Consider the following 15,804-nt stretch of genomic DNA (forward strand, 5'->3'; position numbering starts at 1 on the left):
AGCGTTAGCGAAGATGTAAAATGTGTGACATGGGAAAATATTTTTTGAAGATCAAAACCTCACACTCTTTAACTCTTCCTGTCGAGCACATACTTTGTGCACAGTGATCTCATCACCAAAGCGCATGGCAGGGACCAGGGCAGAAACAGTCATCGTTCTATCCATCTTCTATACTGGGGCGCAGTAACCTTGGGTGTGGGATCATGGAGAACAGCGTTCTCTACACAGTGATGCTTATTGTGACAATGATAGTGTTTCGACATAGCAGATGATGTATCTTTTTCTGGTGCTAGAGATTTTAAATAGTTTTTCTGCAGTAGCATGCCATGCTGTCTCCCACTCAAAGAGATGGATGGTTTGAACCAAGAAACTGAGATCTACAGAACAGGAGCAGTAGTTGAGTACCTGTCAGAGAGCCAGGGCATCACGGGAGCTCTGCAGCAAGCTTAGCCCTGCAACCCCTTTGACGGAGCAGCTGGATCAGATCAGAAATCAGAGACACAGAATGGACAATGAAACTCGGTCAGCAGAAAGCTAATCTCTAATTCTCCCAGGTTTGACTTTAAAATTATATCAGTCATGCAAATTATGTCACTGTCTTCTGTCACAAGTAATCAGGCTATATTTAGTTTTAATCATTAGTATGTAAAAATAATAAAAGCCACTAAAATAGTCTATAGTCAATTTTCTGATAAAGTAAATTTGTTTTTCCTTCATTTGTGATTTAAATAGCCTCCAGAAAGTTTTTTGGAACTAAGTGTTAATTAAAAATATGGAAATGATTTTAAGCACATTACAGCACACAAAGAAAGAGATTGGCTCACAAAACCATACCCATTTCTCAATGTGTTTTTTAACTGTCTAAGTTACTGGCTGTTTTTCTGCATGCCTGTTCCTAGAGACAACTGTGATTCTAATGAAAACAGTAATTACAACAAATAGGACAAATTACTATTTGAGCAGGAACATGCAGTTTCAGTCATTGAAAGCAAATAGATGTTCCTGTACTTCACTGTTCACATAAATGAACTAACGTGTCCTCCAATTTCTTTATAAGTCCAGTTTTCATGTCTTGTCATCTTTCTTAAAAAGTAGAAGTCCATACCTTATTTTGTTGACTCATTTTGGAGCACTGCACTGTAGTGCTGTGAGCAAATTCTTTCTCTGAAATTATCTAAGAACATGGGCTTTCAGATCCTATATTGTGCATCTCTCATTTTTATTATATTTTCAGCCTCTGTGTCCTCACTTATTTACTGATGATGATGAGTATTTTTAAGACCCTGTAAAGAACCAATAGGGTTCCACTTACACACAAGGCTCAGGTGCCTGGGCTTTGGTGTCAGATGGATCTGCATTCATGTGCTGGGCAGAATCCATCATTATTTTGTTGTATGACATTGGCTTCCAGCCTTACCTTCTTCCCTTGAAAACTGAAGTCAAAAGGCAGGCACCCTGGAGTAGCATGCTAAGCCTCAGCCTGTGATGCTGGCATCCTATATGGGAGCTGGTTCGTGTCCTGATTCCTCCACTTCTGATCCAGCTCAGTGCTTGTGGCCTAGAAAAATGGCAGAGGCTGGCACAAGCCCATGCCCACCCCCCCCCCCGCTCTCATTTTGGAGACCAGGAAGCAGTTCCTGCCTCCTGACTTCAGATAGGCTCAGCTCTGGCCCTTCTGGTCATTTGGCAAATGAACTAGCAAATGGAAGTTCACTATCTCTGTGTCTTTTCTTCTCTCTGTGACTCTATCAAACAAAAATAAGATAAGTCTTTAAAAAAACCTGAGGTCAATAAACCTCCCCCAACAAGGTAATGTGACTTAACGGATCTAGTATTCATTATGTAGTTTCTACCTAACCCAATGCCCAACAGAGCAAGTTATCAATAAATGAGAGATGCTTTCTTTCACCACCTTTTGTTTCCCTTGATGGTAGCCAGCAGTGCCCCGGGGTTTCCTTATTACTCAATTTCGGTGGATATTTTCACGATAGGGATGAGTGGGGGTTCTAAGAGCAGCACGTGGAAGACAGAGTGAATCATGGCCTCTGGAGCTGAGCAATTTGGAAGCCTCCTTTCATTAGAAGGTAGGTAGAGGAAGTGATCTCCATGAGAATTGTGTAGAACTGTAAACCGCACTGTGTCTAAAACAACTGTCCATCAGTTTATATGTTGGCTTAATTACTACTTAAAAACAACTATCAACGCAGTCAAGTCAGTGACAATCTGATTCTTTGGCCTGTGCTTATCAAATACTCTAACTCTCAACTATAACCTAGGGGGTAATGATGCAGCAACCCAACCACTACATTTGCTTCCAAATGATATCCTTCTTCAAAACATAATTTTTGAAACTGAATTGTAACTGACCGAACAAGCCAGGGAGCCGTGAATACATTAAAGTGAGTGAATGCACAGATGGAGTACACCACATCAAATGAGCACCCACCATGTACAAAGGCCTGAGCTCAGACTAGACAATTGAATTAGCCCTGTGCCCTGCCTTCAAGCTGTGGCCAAAACTGTGGGGCTGTTGCTCAGAGAAGGCTGGAACTCAAGATCACTGTGGCAAGTGCTGTGTCAGAGAAATCGACAAAACACTGAGCCCACCAGGAAGGGAGGTCAGGAAGGACTTGACTAAGGGGACAGAACTCATGTGGGAGACCAGAGGGAATACTGCAGCAGGAAGGGAGGAAAGCCCTTCCAGCACAGTGAGCAGCACAGGCAAGACAGGGCTGGGCCAGCAGCCAGCTTTGATTTGCCTGTTCTTTCCTTTCCATAGCAAATATTTATAGAGCATAACGCTATATCCTAGGAGCCATGCATACTGGACAAGAGCGAGTACACCAATCTGGCTGGAACTCTACAGGCAAGAACTTGGACCTGAAGGGTTGGCATCCTCTTGATAAAGAAGGGGGCAGGAGTGACAGACCTCATACGGATGCTGCCAATGCATTTTGTGCCTGATGTAATATTAGGGCTAACGATGAAGACATCCCTTAGGCCTTGAGTCTTGACAGCCACAATTGAGCAGCTGGTGATGCCATTGGGAGACAAAGAAGGTGGAGGAGGAGCAGATCTGGGGAAGATAATTAAGTCAAAATAAACGGGCACGTTTCAGCCTGTCTGAGATTCAAGGAAACACCGAGCATGTCATCCAAATAGCCATCTACATCATGAATCCTGGGATCTACACAGGCGGGGCGGCCTTTGAGTCTTGTATAAATAAAGAAAAGAAAAAACACTTAAAATTTAGTAACATGGGCTGTAACATCTGTAACTGGGCTTGAGATGACCTAATACAACCCTTGATTTCACAAACAAAGAAACCACGTATCAGCCCTACTCCTTATGGAATGCTAGAGCCAATCCAGGACTCTGACTACACGTTTAGGAAAAACAGAAAGTTCAGATTCCTGGGACACTCAAATGTGAAATAAAGATAGCACCTACATTTTTCAGAGGTACCATCCTTTCAGTTTGCTAACTAATCTAGCATGCTTTGTAGGTTCAAAGTGAAAGAATTTTTTTCCCCACAAAATCTAGTACTCTATACACCGTTGTCTATAAAGATGAGTCTTGTAGCTAATTTCAAAGTTCTCAGATTGCTTGAGAAACCCCCCAGAAGCTTCGAGGACCTAGACCCAGGACTAGGGAAGAAACGGCCCTTTTTATCCCCGAAGGGATGACATTGCCTGTGTGTGCAAGGGGTCCCAGACACTTCCCCAAAGAAGCTTGTTTCTAGATTGCCAAGGCACAGAGAAAACGGGGCAGAGCCTCCTCCAAGGCAAGAAAACCTTTCTCTGCTGATCACAAAAGAGCGTCTAATACAATTATAGGATCAGTTAGCGGGGGGTTCTTGGTTCATAAAAAGTGGAGGCTGGGGGAGGTGCTAAAGCAGGGAAAGTAATAATTATAACTGTGACAACATGTTTCCTGGTAACAATTTATGAGCCTGCTGGAGAAAAAGGAAACACACAAACTATGAATAAAATATCCAGAATGTAAACATCATGCCTGGTGCAGATTTTCTTTAGTGGAAAATTAAAGCCGAGGTTGACTAAAGTAAATGACTACATTTTCGTGGTCTCTCATTTCCTTGATGCTCTGGGTTACCAACTGATCTACAACTTCCTGTGTTGTTTTTAAAATCTATATTTGTCAGCACATTTTTAATGTCAGATTACTTAAAATAGGCATCATGAGTCTGAGAGGTCAGGAATAATAATGTTGCATTGACTTTCCTAAGGATTTCATAGCATTTTACAAGTATTCTTATTTAGGCCAAACGATTTATTTTTTCTAAATGAAGCTAATTTCAATACAATTTTAAGAAGGTTGCTTTTTTTTCCGCCCCTACTCTCAACTGAAAGCTTCAACAGTGAGGTGTAGCTCAATCAGTATGCTTTGAAGTTAAATAAATTACATGGATCGCTTTATTCAAATAGCTTCAGCCTCCTCTTACTCAGGTTGTTTAAACTGTCAAAATAACAGAAGCTCATGAACAAAGAAAGACTAGAGCCAAGGACCTAGTGTTCTTCCATTGAAATTTCTGTTCTGTTCTAATTTACTGTTGTATATAATTCCTATGAGTTACAGGTGCTTGTTAAAAAAAGGAGTGTGAGAGAGATACTTTTTTTCATATACGAAAGCCAAGAAAAAAACTTCATGTTAAGGTGTGAGAAAAATGCAACATATGTAAAATCAAATTTTTGCATTTATATTTGGTAATTCAAAACAGGCTTTTCACAAAAATAAGTGCTTATCTCATTTTTCTTCTACTGACTCACTGAGGGATGCTACTGTTTAATCTCAAACCCTTAAAAACCAACTAATTTAGAATGCTTTTTCAATTTTAAGTATTAAGAATTTCACATTTAAATAGAACATCTTAGATGAAACCTAACTACACTTTACGATAGAACTTATTTGGAATATTTTATGCCAAGTTCAAAGGCTTGCCTGTGAGAGTATTAGCTTGTAAGGTAAACAAACTGACTGCACATGGCTTCTGGAAAATACTTTGGAAAACATTAGGTATTTTCCAGCGATGTGCAATGGTATCATACTTTCTATCTCTCACCCACAGGATGCTACAAGGTCAATGTCGATCTCAGAGTCAAGAGAACAGTGCTGAACTTGGTAGTTATAAGAGCTCTCATTTCTCATATTCACACGAAAGATGTGAGCCCTGTATGACTTCAGTTCTGACAAACTGTGTTGAAAGGAATCTCTTTAAAAAAAAAAAAATGAATGTAATCTGGGCAACCATACTTAATACTGAGAAAACACATGATAAAGAGAGTGATACACGGGGCGTGGGACAGGGACAGGCCCATCTTCTGATCTGGAAAGTTCGTTGTAAACAGTGTTGTTTCCTGAAGGTCATTTGCCTTGGTCTTGACCATGCCCCATAGCCACCTAATCCTGTCATGTTATCTGCATCCCGAAAGAGAAGTAGTTTGGGTCTAAAGAACTCTTCCAATTAGATGGCTCTGGATATATGTTCGATATTTTAAAGACTTGTCACTCTGTGGAAGCAGGGTGATGATGGCAGGTCCTCTTTAACAAATTCTGTGTTAATTGGGCTGCTTGAGCAATGCAAACAATTACATATAGAAATAGCACAGACCAATGTCCCCAGTATGGCTACTCCAATCTGTCTCTCAATGATGGTGTTGGGAGGATAATTCTTTCAATAATAACTAGTGATTATAAATAATAATAATGCACCTTGAGGTTTAATGATACCTTCCCTTTGAAGAATTCCCAGCGTTTTTATCCACATTATCTAATTTGTGCTTGCAACAATTCAGGGAAGTAGCCAGGTAGCAATTATCGCGATGCTCCTTTTGCAGATAAATAAACTGAGGCCTATGTTTTTTTTTTCTTCTTGGCATCGCACAATTAGGAATAATGCCAAGTCTGAAGCCTCTAATTCAGTGATCTATCTTACAGATTATTGTATCTTTAGAAAATATCTGGATATCTACGGAACGGTTCTATCCCTCAGGAAATGTTTGCACTGGAGCCAGATCAAAACATCTTTTCCTTTTAAATTGCATTTGCACTCCAAGAAGGTGCTCCTTTTTAGATTCATTAGAGAAGATTTTATTGTCTGAGGTCATTAAGACAGGAGGGCTCGGATTTCTTTTCCCTGGATTTTAGTATGGGCATGAAGCAAAAGTATCCTTAGAAACAGAGGAGATATGTAAAATACCCTGCAATGAGTTTTTTTTTTTTTTTAATGATCGAACTTTTTAAAAATGATCATTTGAAGCCCAAGTTAAACAAGATCATATCAAGATTATATAAATAAAAATAGGCAAAAGGTGTTAACTAGAGAGTCCTAGCCAGATTGCAAATTGGTTTTCTGAGGCCTGCCAACTGGAGGCCTCCTTGCAGCCTCAGCTGGAATGGAGAGTCTGCATTTCCTGTCCTAACTTGTTGGACTCTTGTTACCTTTCGCTGCTGAGGCGATTAGCCTGTGTGGATCCGATGATCTTCAAACTCTATTAAGTTATAAATGTTCAAAGTACCAGCGTGCTGTGGGTAAAAATAGAAGTTGCTATTAGATGTCTATTCGTACCCAGCAGAAGCCTGGCAACATTTTGAACCTTTTCAAAATGTAAATACTGCATATTAAGCATAGGAAAGAAAATTAATGTGCTGCATTTGCAAATTTATTTCCAAGTCAGAAATGCAAAGGGGGATGAGAACTCTTACAGAAAAATTGATATTCAACATTGACAGGATTTATTAAGTTGGTAATGGCCTTCACACACACACGCACACACAAAGAATTTAGAAATGGATTAATTAGTTTTCTGATCATCTTAGCTTTTGAATTTCCTTTCTTTTCATTTTAAATTTATGGCCTCAGTCTGACATTACCAGAGTTTATTGCATTTTGCAGGTGGCATTCATATGCTGTTACTTCATGTGCAGTATATCGTGGGCAATGGGTTACAATTTTTCGTTAAAAATTTCCAGAACTACAGGAGTACTTCTTAATTACACTTGCAAATGAGTAATGCCTTTCTTTAAGGGGGAAAAGCAGTTAAAACGTTAACAGGAATTTTTTTGCCTGTTTTCCCTCACATAAAAGTGAAGAAAGTTTGCTTTTTGTGACATTTTTTTAGTAAGTCCTGATTTACATATGAAGTCATCATCTGACAATTCCAAACAAATGTCTTTTTAAAGCACACCCATTTTTTTTTTTTGGTTTTTTTTTTTTTTGTCTGTGTGCCTGTGGCTCAAAAAGGGTTGAACAGATTTATCTTGGTTTCTGCCACTCACAGCCGTGAAGAGTTGTAATCTCACTGGCATTTTGGGGATTTTGAATAATGCAATGATTTATTTTAATAATTTAATAATTGCCATCTCAATGGTAGATGTTACTCATATAAACATGACATACAATCGAATACACTTTCTGTAAAGAATCATAACTAAAGAAAAAAAAACAAATCTGAGTTGATACTATTAACAATGTGTACTCATAAATTAGAAAAATAGATAGTACAATTCTGAGATAAAAATCTCTGTGCTACTTTCCAGACACAAGATCTAAAAGCAGATTATAATTCTAATAAGCGTGATTTGAGACCGAGCAAGTGGAACTTGTGCTGCTTCCAAAAGTGCTCAAAATTCTTCAGATTTATTTCCATGGCACTCCTCCACCTAATATTTAATAGAGGAACTTCTCACGATCTCCTGTGATTTAACTTAACTTGTAAATAAAGATCTTGGATTTTTTTAATGCTACGTAATGTTTGACAATGAAATTTTGTACTTACATGTATTAAATTATGCCAAAACTTCATTGACTTGAGATTCTGCAAATACCATAACACAATTCAAGTAAAACACAGATTATAAGCCAGATTGAGTAACACTAATGCAGTGTGCACATAATGAATAATGTAACTAACTTAATTTTCATGTAACAGATAACATCTGGGGGAAATATATATTGGTAAGTTATGTAAAACTAATTTTGTAGCAACCACATCTGTAGATGTTATTTATTGTAGATTCGCTTAACAGTCCATTATTCTGTTTAGAAATCTATTCTCTATTAAAGCTTTTAATGTACTCACCTTGGTTCAAATGATCTGCTCATTATCAGAAAAAATATAAATGGCACTCGCATGGAACAACATGATTGTTTTTTATTATATCCATTTGTGTGCAGGCATTCAAAAATGGCAAGAGAAACACATTTATTGCTTTACATTCAAAGTAATATTTAGGGGGTATTTGAAAGTCAAGCAAAACCAATCATTTTGGCAAATGGATGTATGTGTCTAATCAGAAACTCTTGATTTTTAATCTCAGCATTAGGCCTCAGGCAAGTCACTGAAATTCCTTCCCTTTATTCCTGATCTGAAGATTATGGGTGCTATGCTCGTCTAGAAGAAAGAGGGGGGCTTGCATCAGGGCACCAATTCCAAGTTTTTTTTAATAAACATGCTTGAGCCCCTTTCTGCTTTTTTTTTTTTTTTTTTAGATTTAAGAGGTAATGTCTTAGACTTTTGAGGAAAAAAGTATGAGACAATTACAATTCTACAAGAATGTATAAAAATAGTTATAAGGCTAGTGTTATTTAATTTGCTTCAACTATTCATAGACTTGAGGAAATTATAACGTTCCTTCAGAAAATCTAACTTAATAAAGCTGACCATGTCTCTCTGTTTTAAATAGATTTTATTACAGAACCAGTGATGTTGTAAAACATGAGGTTTTGTTAAAAAAAAATACAAAGGTCTAATTGTGTGTGTGTGTGTATGTGTGTTTAAAGAAAGTATTGCATCAGACGGTTTCATTTAAACACATTCGCTGGCTGTGCTCTCTCACTGCAATTATTGATTCTAATTTTCCTTCAACTTGCCTCTTAAAAAGGCTATCACTTTTAATGGGGAAAATCACTGTGATGTTTCTGGGCAGTGTGTGTCTTTCAAACTGTGTTTTACTGCGTACCTTCTGCTTATCAATGAAAGGCTTTCTGTTGACTCTCATGGGGAATTGGGCTCGTTCATTCCCTTACAGTATCTCCCTAGCACAGACACACGCAGTACTCCTGAAAGAGAAAACCATAGTTATGATTTGCTTCATTAAGAGAATCCAAAACACCTGGAAGAATTCTCGCTCCCTACTTTTGTGTACTCATTCAATCAAATTAAATAAATTAAATCAAAATGATCCATTCTATCAGCTACATATAAAAACCAAGGAGAGGAAAAGTCCGGTTCTTCGTCAAGAGTTTTCTTGGGTTCTGTGGGAGCTTCTTTCCACATAAGTCCTTGACTGAGGATACGTAAGAGTTCTAAGTTTCAGTAGACACATGCACGCACATACGTACATGCACGGGGCCAAAGACTAGGAAGCCAGTACGTTGCAAGTCATTCAGATGAGCTGTGTGAAGCAGCCTGGATCCCAGAGGTGTGGGGATGAAGTGAGCTACTGGAACACAAACTGCTGCTTGCGTTTAAGTGTACAATTGCATGAGGAAGCACACGCAGGATCAGGATGGTAGAATCTGCTCCTACCAAAATGCAGAGGCTCTCTGCTAAGAACTTTTGCCAGGAAGTAGGGGAAAATGACACGAAGAACTAGCACCAAAACTAATTTTTTTTTTTTAAGAGCGAGGCAGGTTTTGTCCCCAGTTGCTCAGGAACCAGGAGCTCCGGGTCTCCCAGTGGGTGATGTGATTTCACATGCTTAAACCATTACTGCTGCCTAACTAGATACGCACGAGCAAGAAGCTTGAGTTGGGAGCAGAGCTGGCATGCCAATGTCGGCACTCCTTTATAGGATGGGGCACCCGAAATCACATCTGAATTGATGCACCTAAGGCCAAGCCCGACCTGAATTCCAGGTTTCCATGAACTTTTTAAAAAAAGATTTGTTTTATTTTTTGTTGGAAAGTCAGATATACAGAGAGGAGGAGAGACAGAGAGGAAGATCTTCCATCCAATGATTCACTCCCCAAGCGGCCACAACAGCTGGAGCTGTGACTGGAGCTGGGCCCATCCGAAGCCAAGAGCTATGAGCCCTTTTCATGTGTCCCACGTGAGTACAGGGTCCCAAGGCTTTGATCTGTCTTGGACTGCTTTCCCGGGCCACCAGCAGGGAGCCGGATGAGAAGCAGGGCCACTGGGATTAGAACCGGCGCTTATATGGGATCCCAGCGAGGACTTCAGCTGCTAGGCTACCATGCCAGGCCCTTTCCGTGATTTTTAAAGTGCCCTTATATTTAGCTGCCTCCGTTTCCTAGATTGGTAAAATAACAATTAAAGGAGAATAAAAACCAAGAGTGGTATGGAAAAAGATACATAATAACCGTAGGAAGGAAGATGAAAACACTTGCATGCCCCATGAGGGGGAAAGAATTAATTTGTCAATGTTATAAGAGAAAGAGTTGTTCTGATAGGTTTTCAAAATACTCCATCTTGATTAACACATAGCCTATTGAAGATAAACAATCTACAATGATGTTACATAAAAATTAAGAACTAAACATATCAATAATTTCCAAAAATAGATACTTGGTGATTTACTTCACTTTACTGAAATCTGCAAAATGCCAGGAAATCAGCATACCAGAGTTTAGCTCTCTGCTCTGTAACTAAGTCATTATTTGACCTATGTCAGTCACTTAGCTTCTTGGTTATCAAATTTCTTGACTGCTTTTGTTGATTTATACTTTCTATCAAACCAACATTAATACTATGAATTCAGTGCAAACTATATCTACATTTGTCAGAGCAAGAAATAATTTAGCATCCTTTCTAAAGTCCCTCTAGATAAAATATTAATATTTAAATGATGAAACATGATGTGTACATTTATTTGAAATATTGTGAAGAAGTAAGAAATGATTATAAGATTATTTCATGATTTTATCTAGGCTTCATACTCACTTGATGAATTTATGTTTTCGCAGTTTGTTTTATAACTTGCACATGCTCAGAAGCTAAGAGTCTGACTTTGTCAACACAGAGTCACTTCAGTTTAAGGCCACAATAGCACACTCATGTGAATTGACTATGCAACTGGAACATTTTATTGATTTAAATAAGTGATACCACAAGAACAAAAACCAGAGTGAGCACATTCTTACAGATCAACTGAGATGGGGGATCAAATTATGACCAAAATGTTGCTTGTTAAATGTAGAATTAAAACAAGAAGAACTCATTAAATGATTTGAATGTTTAATTCCATTGGTACTCTCATCTCTCCTTCCCTCCCTCAAGTTTTGGTGGGAAGGGCACTGCTGAAGTTGGCTCCTTGACTCTCATCCACTTGCAGTATCGACCAGCTGTCACTATCCTCTGATTAGCACATTCTTATTAAAGAGTTGTTAAATACTTAAGGTAAACTCTTGCCCTGCCCTCTATGTTTTTGGCAAGTTCTTCTCTCAGATCTCCTCTGTCCTGGCTTTACTGAAGTTTCAGAGCATTTATTGTCCTCACAACTGAATTCTTGATGGCTGCTTCACTGTGGTCATCCCTTCCCCCAACACACACACACACCACCCATACTTTACTTAGTGGTCCTAATCATAAGCAGGCTGGTATTGAGTTTTAGAAGAACTTGACCCTCTGCTACAGCTGGGTAAGATACACTTGCAGGGCCTAAAACTTGGGGTTTTGCATCCACAGGGAGCTTGTACACAGGTAGAAGGATATCCTAGCATATTCAATAAAGAGCAAGCCAATCCAAAATCGTATTGTAAACCACTGGTTGCAGGAAGGAATGAGGCAGTGGAAGAAGGAAAAACCAGTTGTAAGTCTGGAGTTCAAAATGCTCAAGGAAACTAAGAGAGCAGGACAACTAAGAATTCAGGGTAAATGCTGCTTAAGAGAACTGACATGGAACCATGATATCTATACCAAGAAATGGACAGAAAGTGTGGTTTCCCATTGAAAGCTGTGTCATGAAAAAGCTCTTCTCTTCCTTACAGCAAGTGGTAGAAGTTGTCAAGCCTGTAGATCGCCCTTTCCCAGATCCTCTGGAAGAAGGGATCTCATATGATATCTACTCAACGTTCATAGAGTCACCCCCAGCACTGGATGCAGAAACAAAGGTGTGTCTCCTTTATTTTTCTCTTACCACTCCACTCCACTTCAATATGATCCTTCCATTATCTGGGAGAGAAAGAACCAAATATTCTTCTGTTTTCTTTCTGCCTCCATTATTCCCCGAGCAAGTAGAAACATGTATGTTAATGTTGATTCAAAAATGGGCCAGCTTGACGGTGGTTCAGCAATTGTCTTCTCTTCCAGGTCCGCCTCCCTAACCTCCACCTACATTTTCCTAAAAGTAGGCACTGCCTAGACCACATTGACTTGATCTGTCATAATTTTCACAGACAATAAATATATGTATATGATAATAGAAGAGGAAAATCTCCCTCCAGGTTGACATAGTTTCTGGTAGAAAAGATGCAACGGAAAATTGAGGCTGCTGGTAAGTCTGTAAATGTCTCAGAAATCATCCAAGTCTTATTTCCTTTCCATACTCTAGATTGTGGATCAAGAGCAAGGCCCCGAGGATTCCCAGCTAGAAAGTGCCACTTCGGAAGTAGATCTTCTGGCTGGTTTCACCATCGAAGATGTAAAATCAGTGTTGGGTCAAGTCACAGATGATGTGTTACTCAGCATTCAGGTACCAAGTTTGGATACTTTGTGATTTGTTGACTAGCCAACCTCCCCCTTTGTGAATCTGGACACTCGCCACATTCTGGCAGCGAGAGCGACACTACGAATGCAATTCAAGTTCACATTGCTGCTTAATTTTCAGTTGAGTCACACAAGAGCTTGGGGATCCACAGGATCCAGTGTGGTGTGCTATCAGTTTGCAAAGTCTTTTTAGCAGTAAAACTTTAGAAAATAGGATGGCAAATACTTCCATGACTTGTCACAAGTAAGCATGGCTTGCACAGGAGTAATAGCCGTACATTTCCAAACAGTACACCCTGTAAATCAAGCCATAATTCTTGACTGACTTTTCTCACCAAATGCCTTTTGGGAGGCTCTTAAGGTTCTGAACTCTTCTTGAAGTGTTTGTTCCTTTCTCCACTAACAGCTCAATAGTTCACACCAATGGCTTCATGAAAGAAGTGATGGCAAACGCCATCTTTGCAACAGCCAGCACAGGCCAATCAGCTGACATCTTGATGACCTTTTTTTAAATTTTCTAATTCTATCCAAGATACAACTCAACAACACTAGGTCTATCTCACCACAAAGACTTACGGAAATTCACATGATTTGCTAGGCTGAATGATTAAATCAATCTCTATTTTAAGTGAATTTGCACTTGCTTGTGAACATGACCATAAATCCATGGACAACACATTGTGTATTTTAAAATGTTGTCTCCAAAGGAAGATTTAGTTGTTATGTGAGCATAAGACTACGTAAGAGAAAGGGACAAGAGATTAGCTTGGCATAAGCCCACCTTGTTGCTTGTTTAATCATCAAACGTCATTGCACTATTTACATGAACATTTAACGATTTGGTGCCAACAGAATCAACCAGTCTTCAGCTTAATGAGGGGTGTTTAGTGTTTACCAGAAATAGTGGAGGAACATGTTTCATACAAAGCTTCATTGTTAACAACTCCATGAATGTAATAACTAGTTGCTGTGTGGAAGGGCAGAGTGCAGTGGAATCAGGCTGAGTTCAGAACATATCTCCTTTCCAGATTTGATAACGTTTCATCTAAATATAGTTTATGTTTAATCATAGCCCTCGGCTTCTTTGCAGTCCTGCAGCCCTGAAATGATTACTGAGGAACTACTGGACAGTAATAGAATTGTTTGCAGGACCCCTCCCCCTCCAAAAAAAAAAAGGCATTTTTATCAAGGCTGTGTTCCACGTACTGAGCAGTATGTCTTTAGCAATTCATTGAATTGTTTTAATCATCTGAGTCTGTAGCATTGGTCCTTGTCCTCAGTCACAAAAGGGATGTGATTGCTGTATCTGCGCATTATCTTCCCATTGGCCTGAAGCCATCCTGGAAGTTCATTGCCTGTCACCCAGAGGTAGTTAGGCACAGAGAGAACTCTGGCCACAAGAAAGAGATGCAGGCCCTTTACCTGCCACATCTAGTGAATCTGTGGTCATCAACCTGAGCCAAAGTAACGCTCTTTGTAAATGAAGTTTTCAATGGATTTGCACAATGTCTTAAAGACAGCAAGCTCCTTTCTGTATTTTCTTCAATAATCCTAGTAAGCAGGCACTTCCAAGGATAAATTTAAAAATGGACACAGAAAGACTGAGTCCTGTGGCCAAGGTTTTCAAGGCGGACAACTGCTGAGAGGCTCTGCCTGGGAGCTGTGGCCTGGACTCTGCCAGTGGTTCCTGTTGAAACCACACACTGTCCAGTACCTTTCAGAGGTAGCTGCACCTGGTGGGCAGTGCACATGCGCCTTCAAGTACAGTTTTCTCACAGCTCCTTTTCTAGCAGCGTTACAGATCTTTCATCTTCCGTAATAGAGTAATTTCAGAAAACATAGTGTGAATCCTGAATTTTTTAATGTTAATCCACTTATTTTCCCATTGACTCACTTTATAGTCTTAGTGATTTATTAATAATGAAATTATCTTGGCCCTGAGATACTAATTAAAATTACAATGAATAGAGCAAACATTTTAAGCCTATATAGTTTAGGTATTTAATTTTAAAAGACACATTCAAAATGAAATTATTTTGGCCCTGTTGTATGATAAAAATTATGTCCAATAGAGCAAACTTTAATATATTTGAAGGATTACATTTCAGAGAAATATGAATGCTAACATTACATTATGGCACTGAATGTTGGCTATTGGCCCCATCTAAGCGATCAGGTAAAATAATATGAAAACCTTGAGGGAAGTTTGGTATCTTGGGACCCTAGGTGTTTTTACGCCAATTTGAATTTTTCAGATTAGAAGTGCTGAGAGAAAAATCACCTTCAGGCAGTGGTCAACAAGAGTGTTGAACATGGGTTTTCCATTCTTTTCTGAGTAAAATAGAATCTGTCTCGGCCCTAGTGGTGCTAGGCTAGCTTGTCTATTCAGCACTGTTCTGAGTAATAGCAAGTCAATGTGGAAGACTATTGAGAGCCTGTTCTTGACACTTGATATCTTGGGATCTAGTTGCTGCTGGTTGTCTGATCACTGAGGTCCAAGGATCTGAAATGTCACCTCTGTCAGCAGTGCCTTACCAGGCCTGCCTTACATTCCTGAACATTATCTCCAAGGGCTGTGCCTAGGTCATTCTATTTTGTCTGGAGGTTGGCATTATGGCACAGTAGGGCAAGCCTTCTCCGGCATCCCTTATCAGAATGCAGGTTGCAGTCACAGCTGCCCTGCTTCAAACACAACTTCCTGCCAATACACCTCGGAAGGTAGCAGGTGCTGACCCAAGCCCTTGAGCCCCTGAGACCTAGGTAGCAGACCCAGTTGGCATTCCTAGCTTCTGACTTTGGTCTGATACAGCTCTAGCCATTGTAACCATTAGGGAAATGAACCAATGGGTAGAACATCACTTCCTTCCTGTCCACCTCTCATGTAAGTAAATGAATCTTTAAAAAAAAGTAATGTCTGTCTCAGGGAAATGCCATAAACATCACAGGTTGATGTGAAAACCTTGGCAAGCTGGTGAAACAAACTGGTAGATGACAGGACTCCAGTTTGTAGCTGGAGAAGACCATGGTTGCTCTTTGTAATTGTGACAAGAGTATTTCTTCAAACCCTTTCCGCTTTCGAATGATCCAGTGTGTTGTATGTCATCTATTTGCTGAACGC

At 39.5% G+C, this 15,804-nt stretch overlaps 1 protein-coding gene across 1 annotated transcript in view; it reads left to right on the forward strand.

The window, feature by feature from the left end:
- Positions 1–15,804, forward strand: part of CABCOCO1 (ciliary associated calcium binding coiled-coil 1) — a 93,169-nt gene that overhangs the window by 75,128 nt on the left and 2,237 nt on the right. The window contains exons 6-7 of the mRNA XM_040976068.1: positions 11,969–12,091; positions 12,532–12,672. Of these exons, the coding sequence (XP_040832002.1) occupies positions 11,969–12,091; positions 12,532–12,672 (264 nt within the window). The remainder of the gene's footprint in view (positions 1–11,968; positions 12,092–12,531; positions 12,673–15,804) is intronic.

Source organism: Ochotona curzoniae, unplaced genomic scaffold (genome assembly GCF_017591425.1).
Source record: "Ochotona curzoniae isolate NIBS_2020 unplaced genomic scaffold, NIBS_Ocur_1.0 contig_2692, whole genome shotgun sequence".
NCBI classification, from domain to species: domain Eukaryota; kingdom Metazoa; phylum Chordata; class Mammalia; order Lagomorpha; family Ochotonidae; genus Ochotona; species Ochotona curzoniae.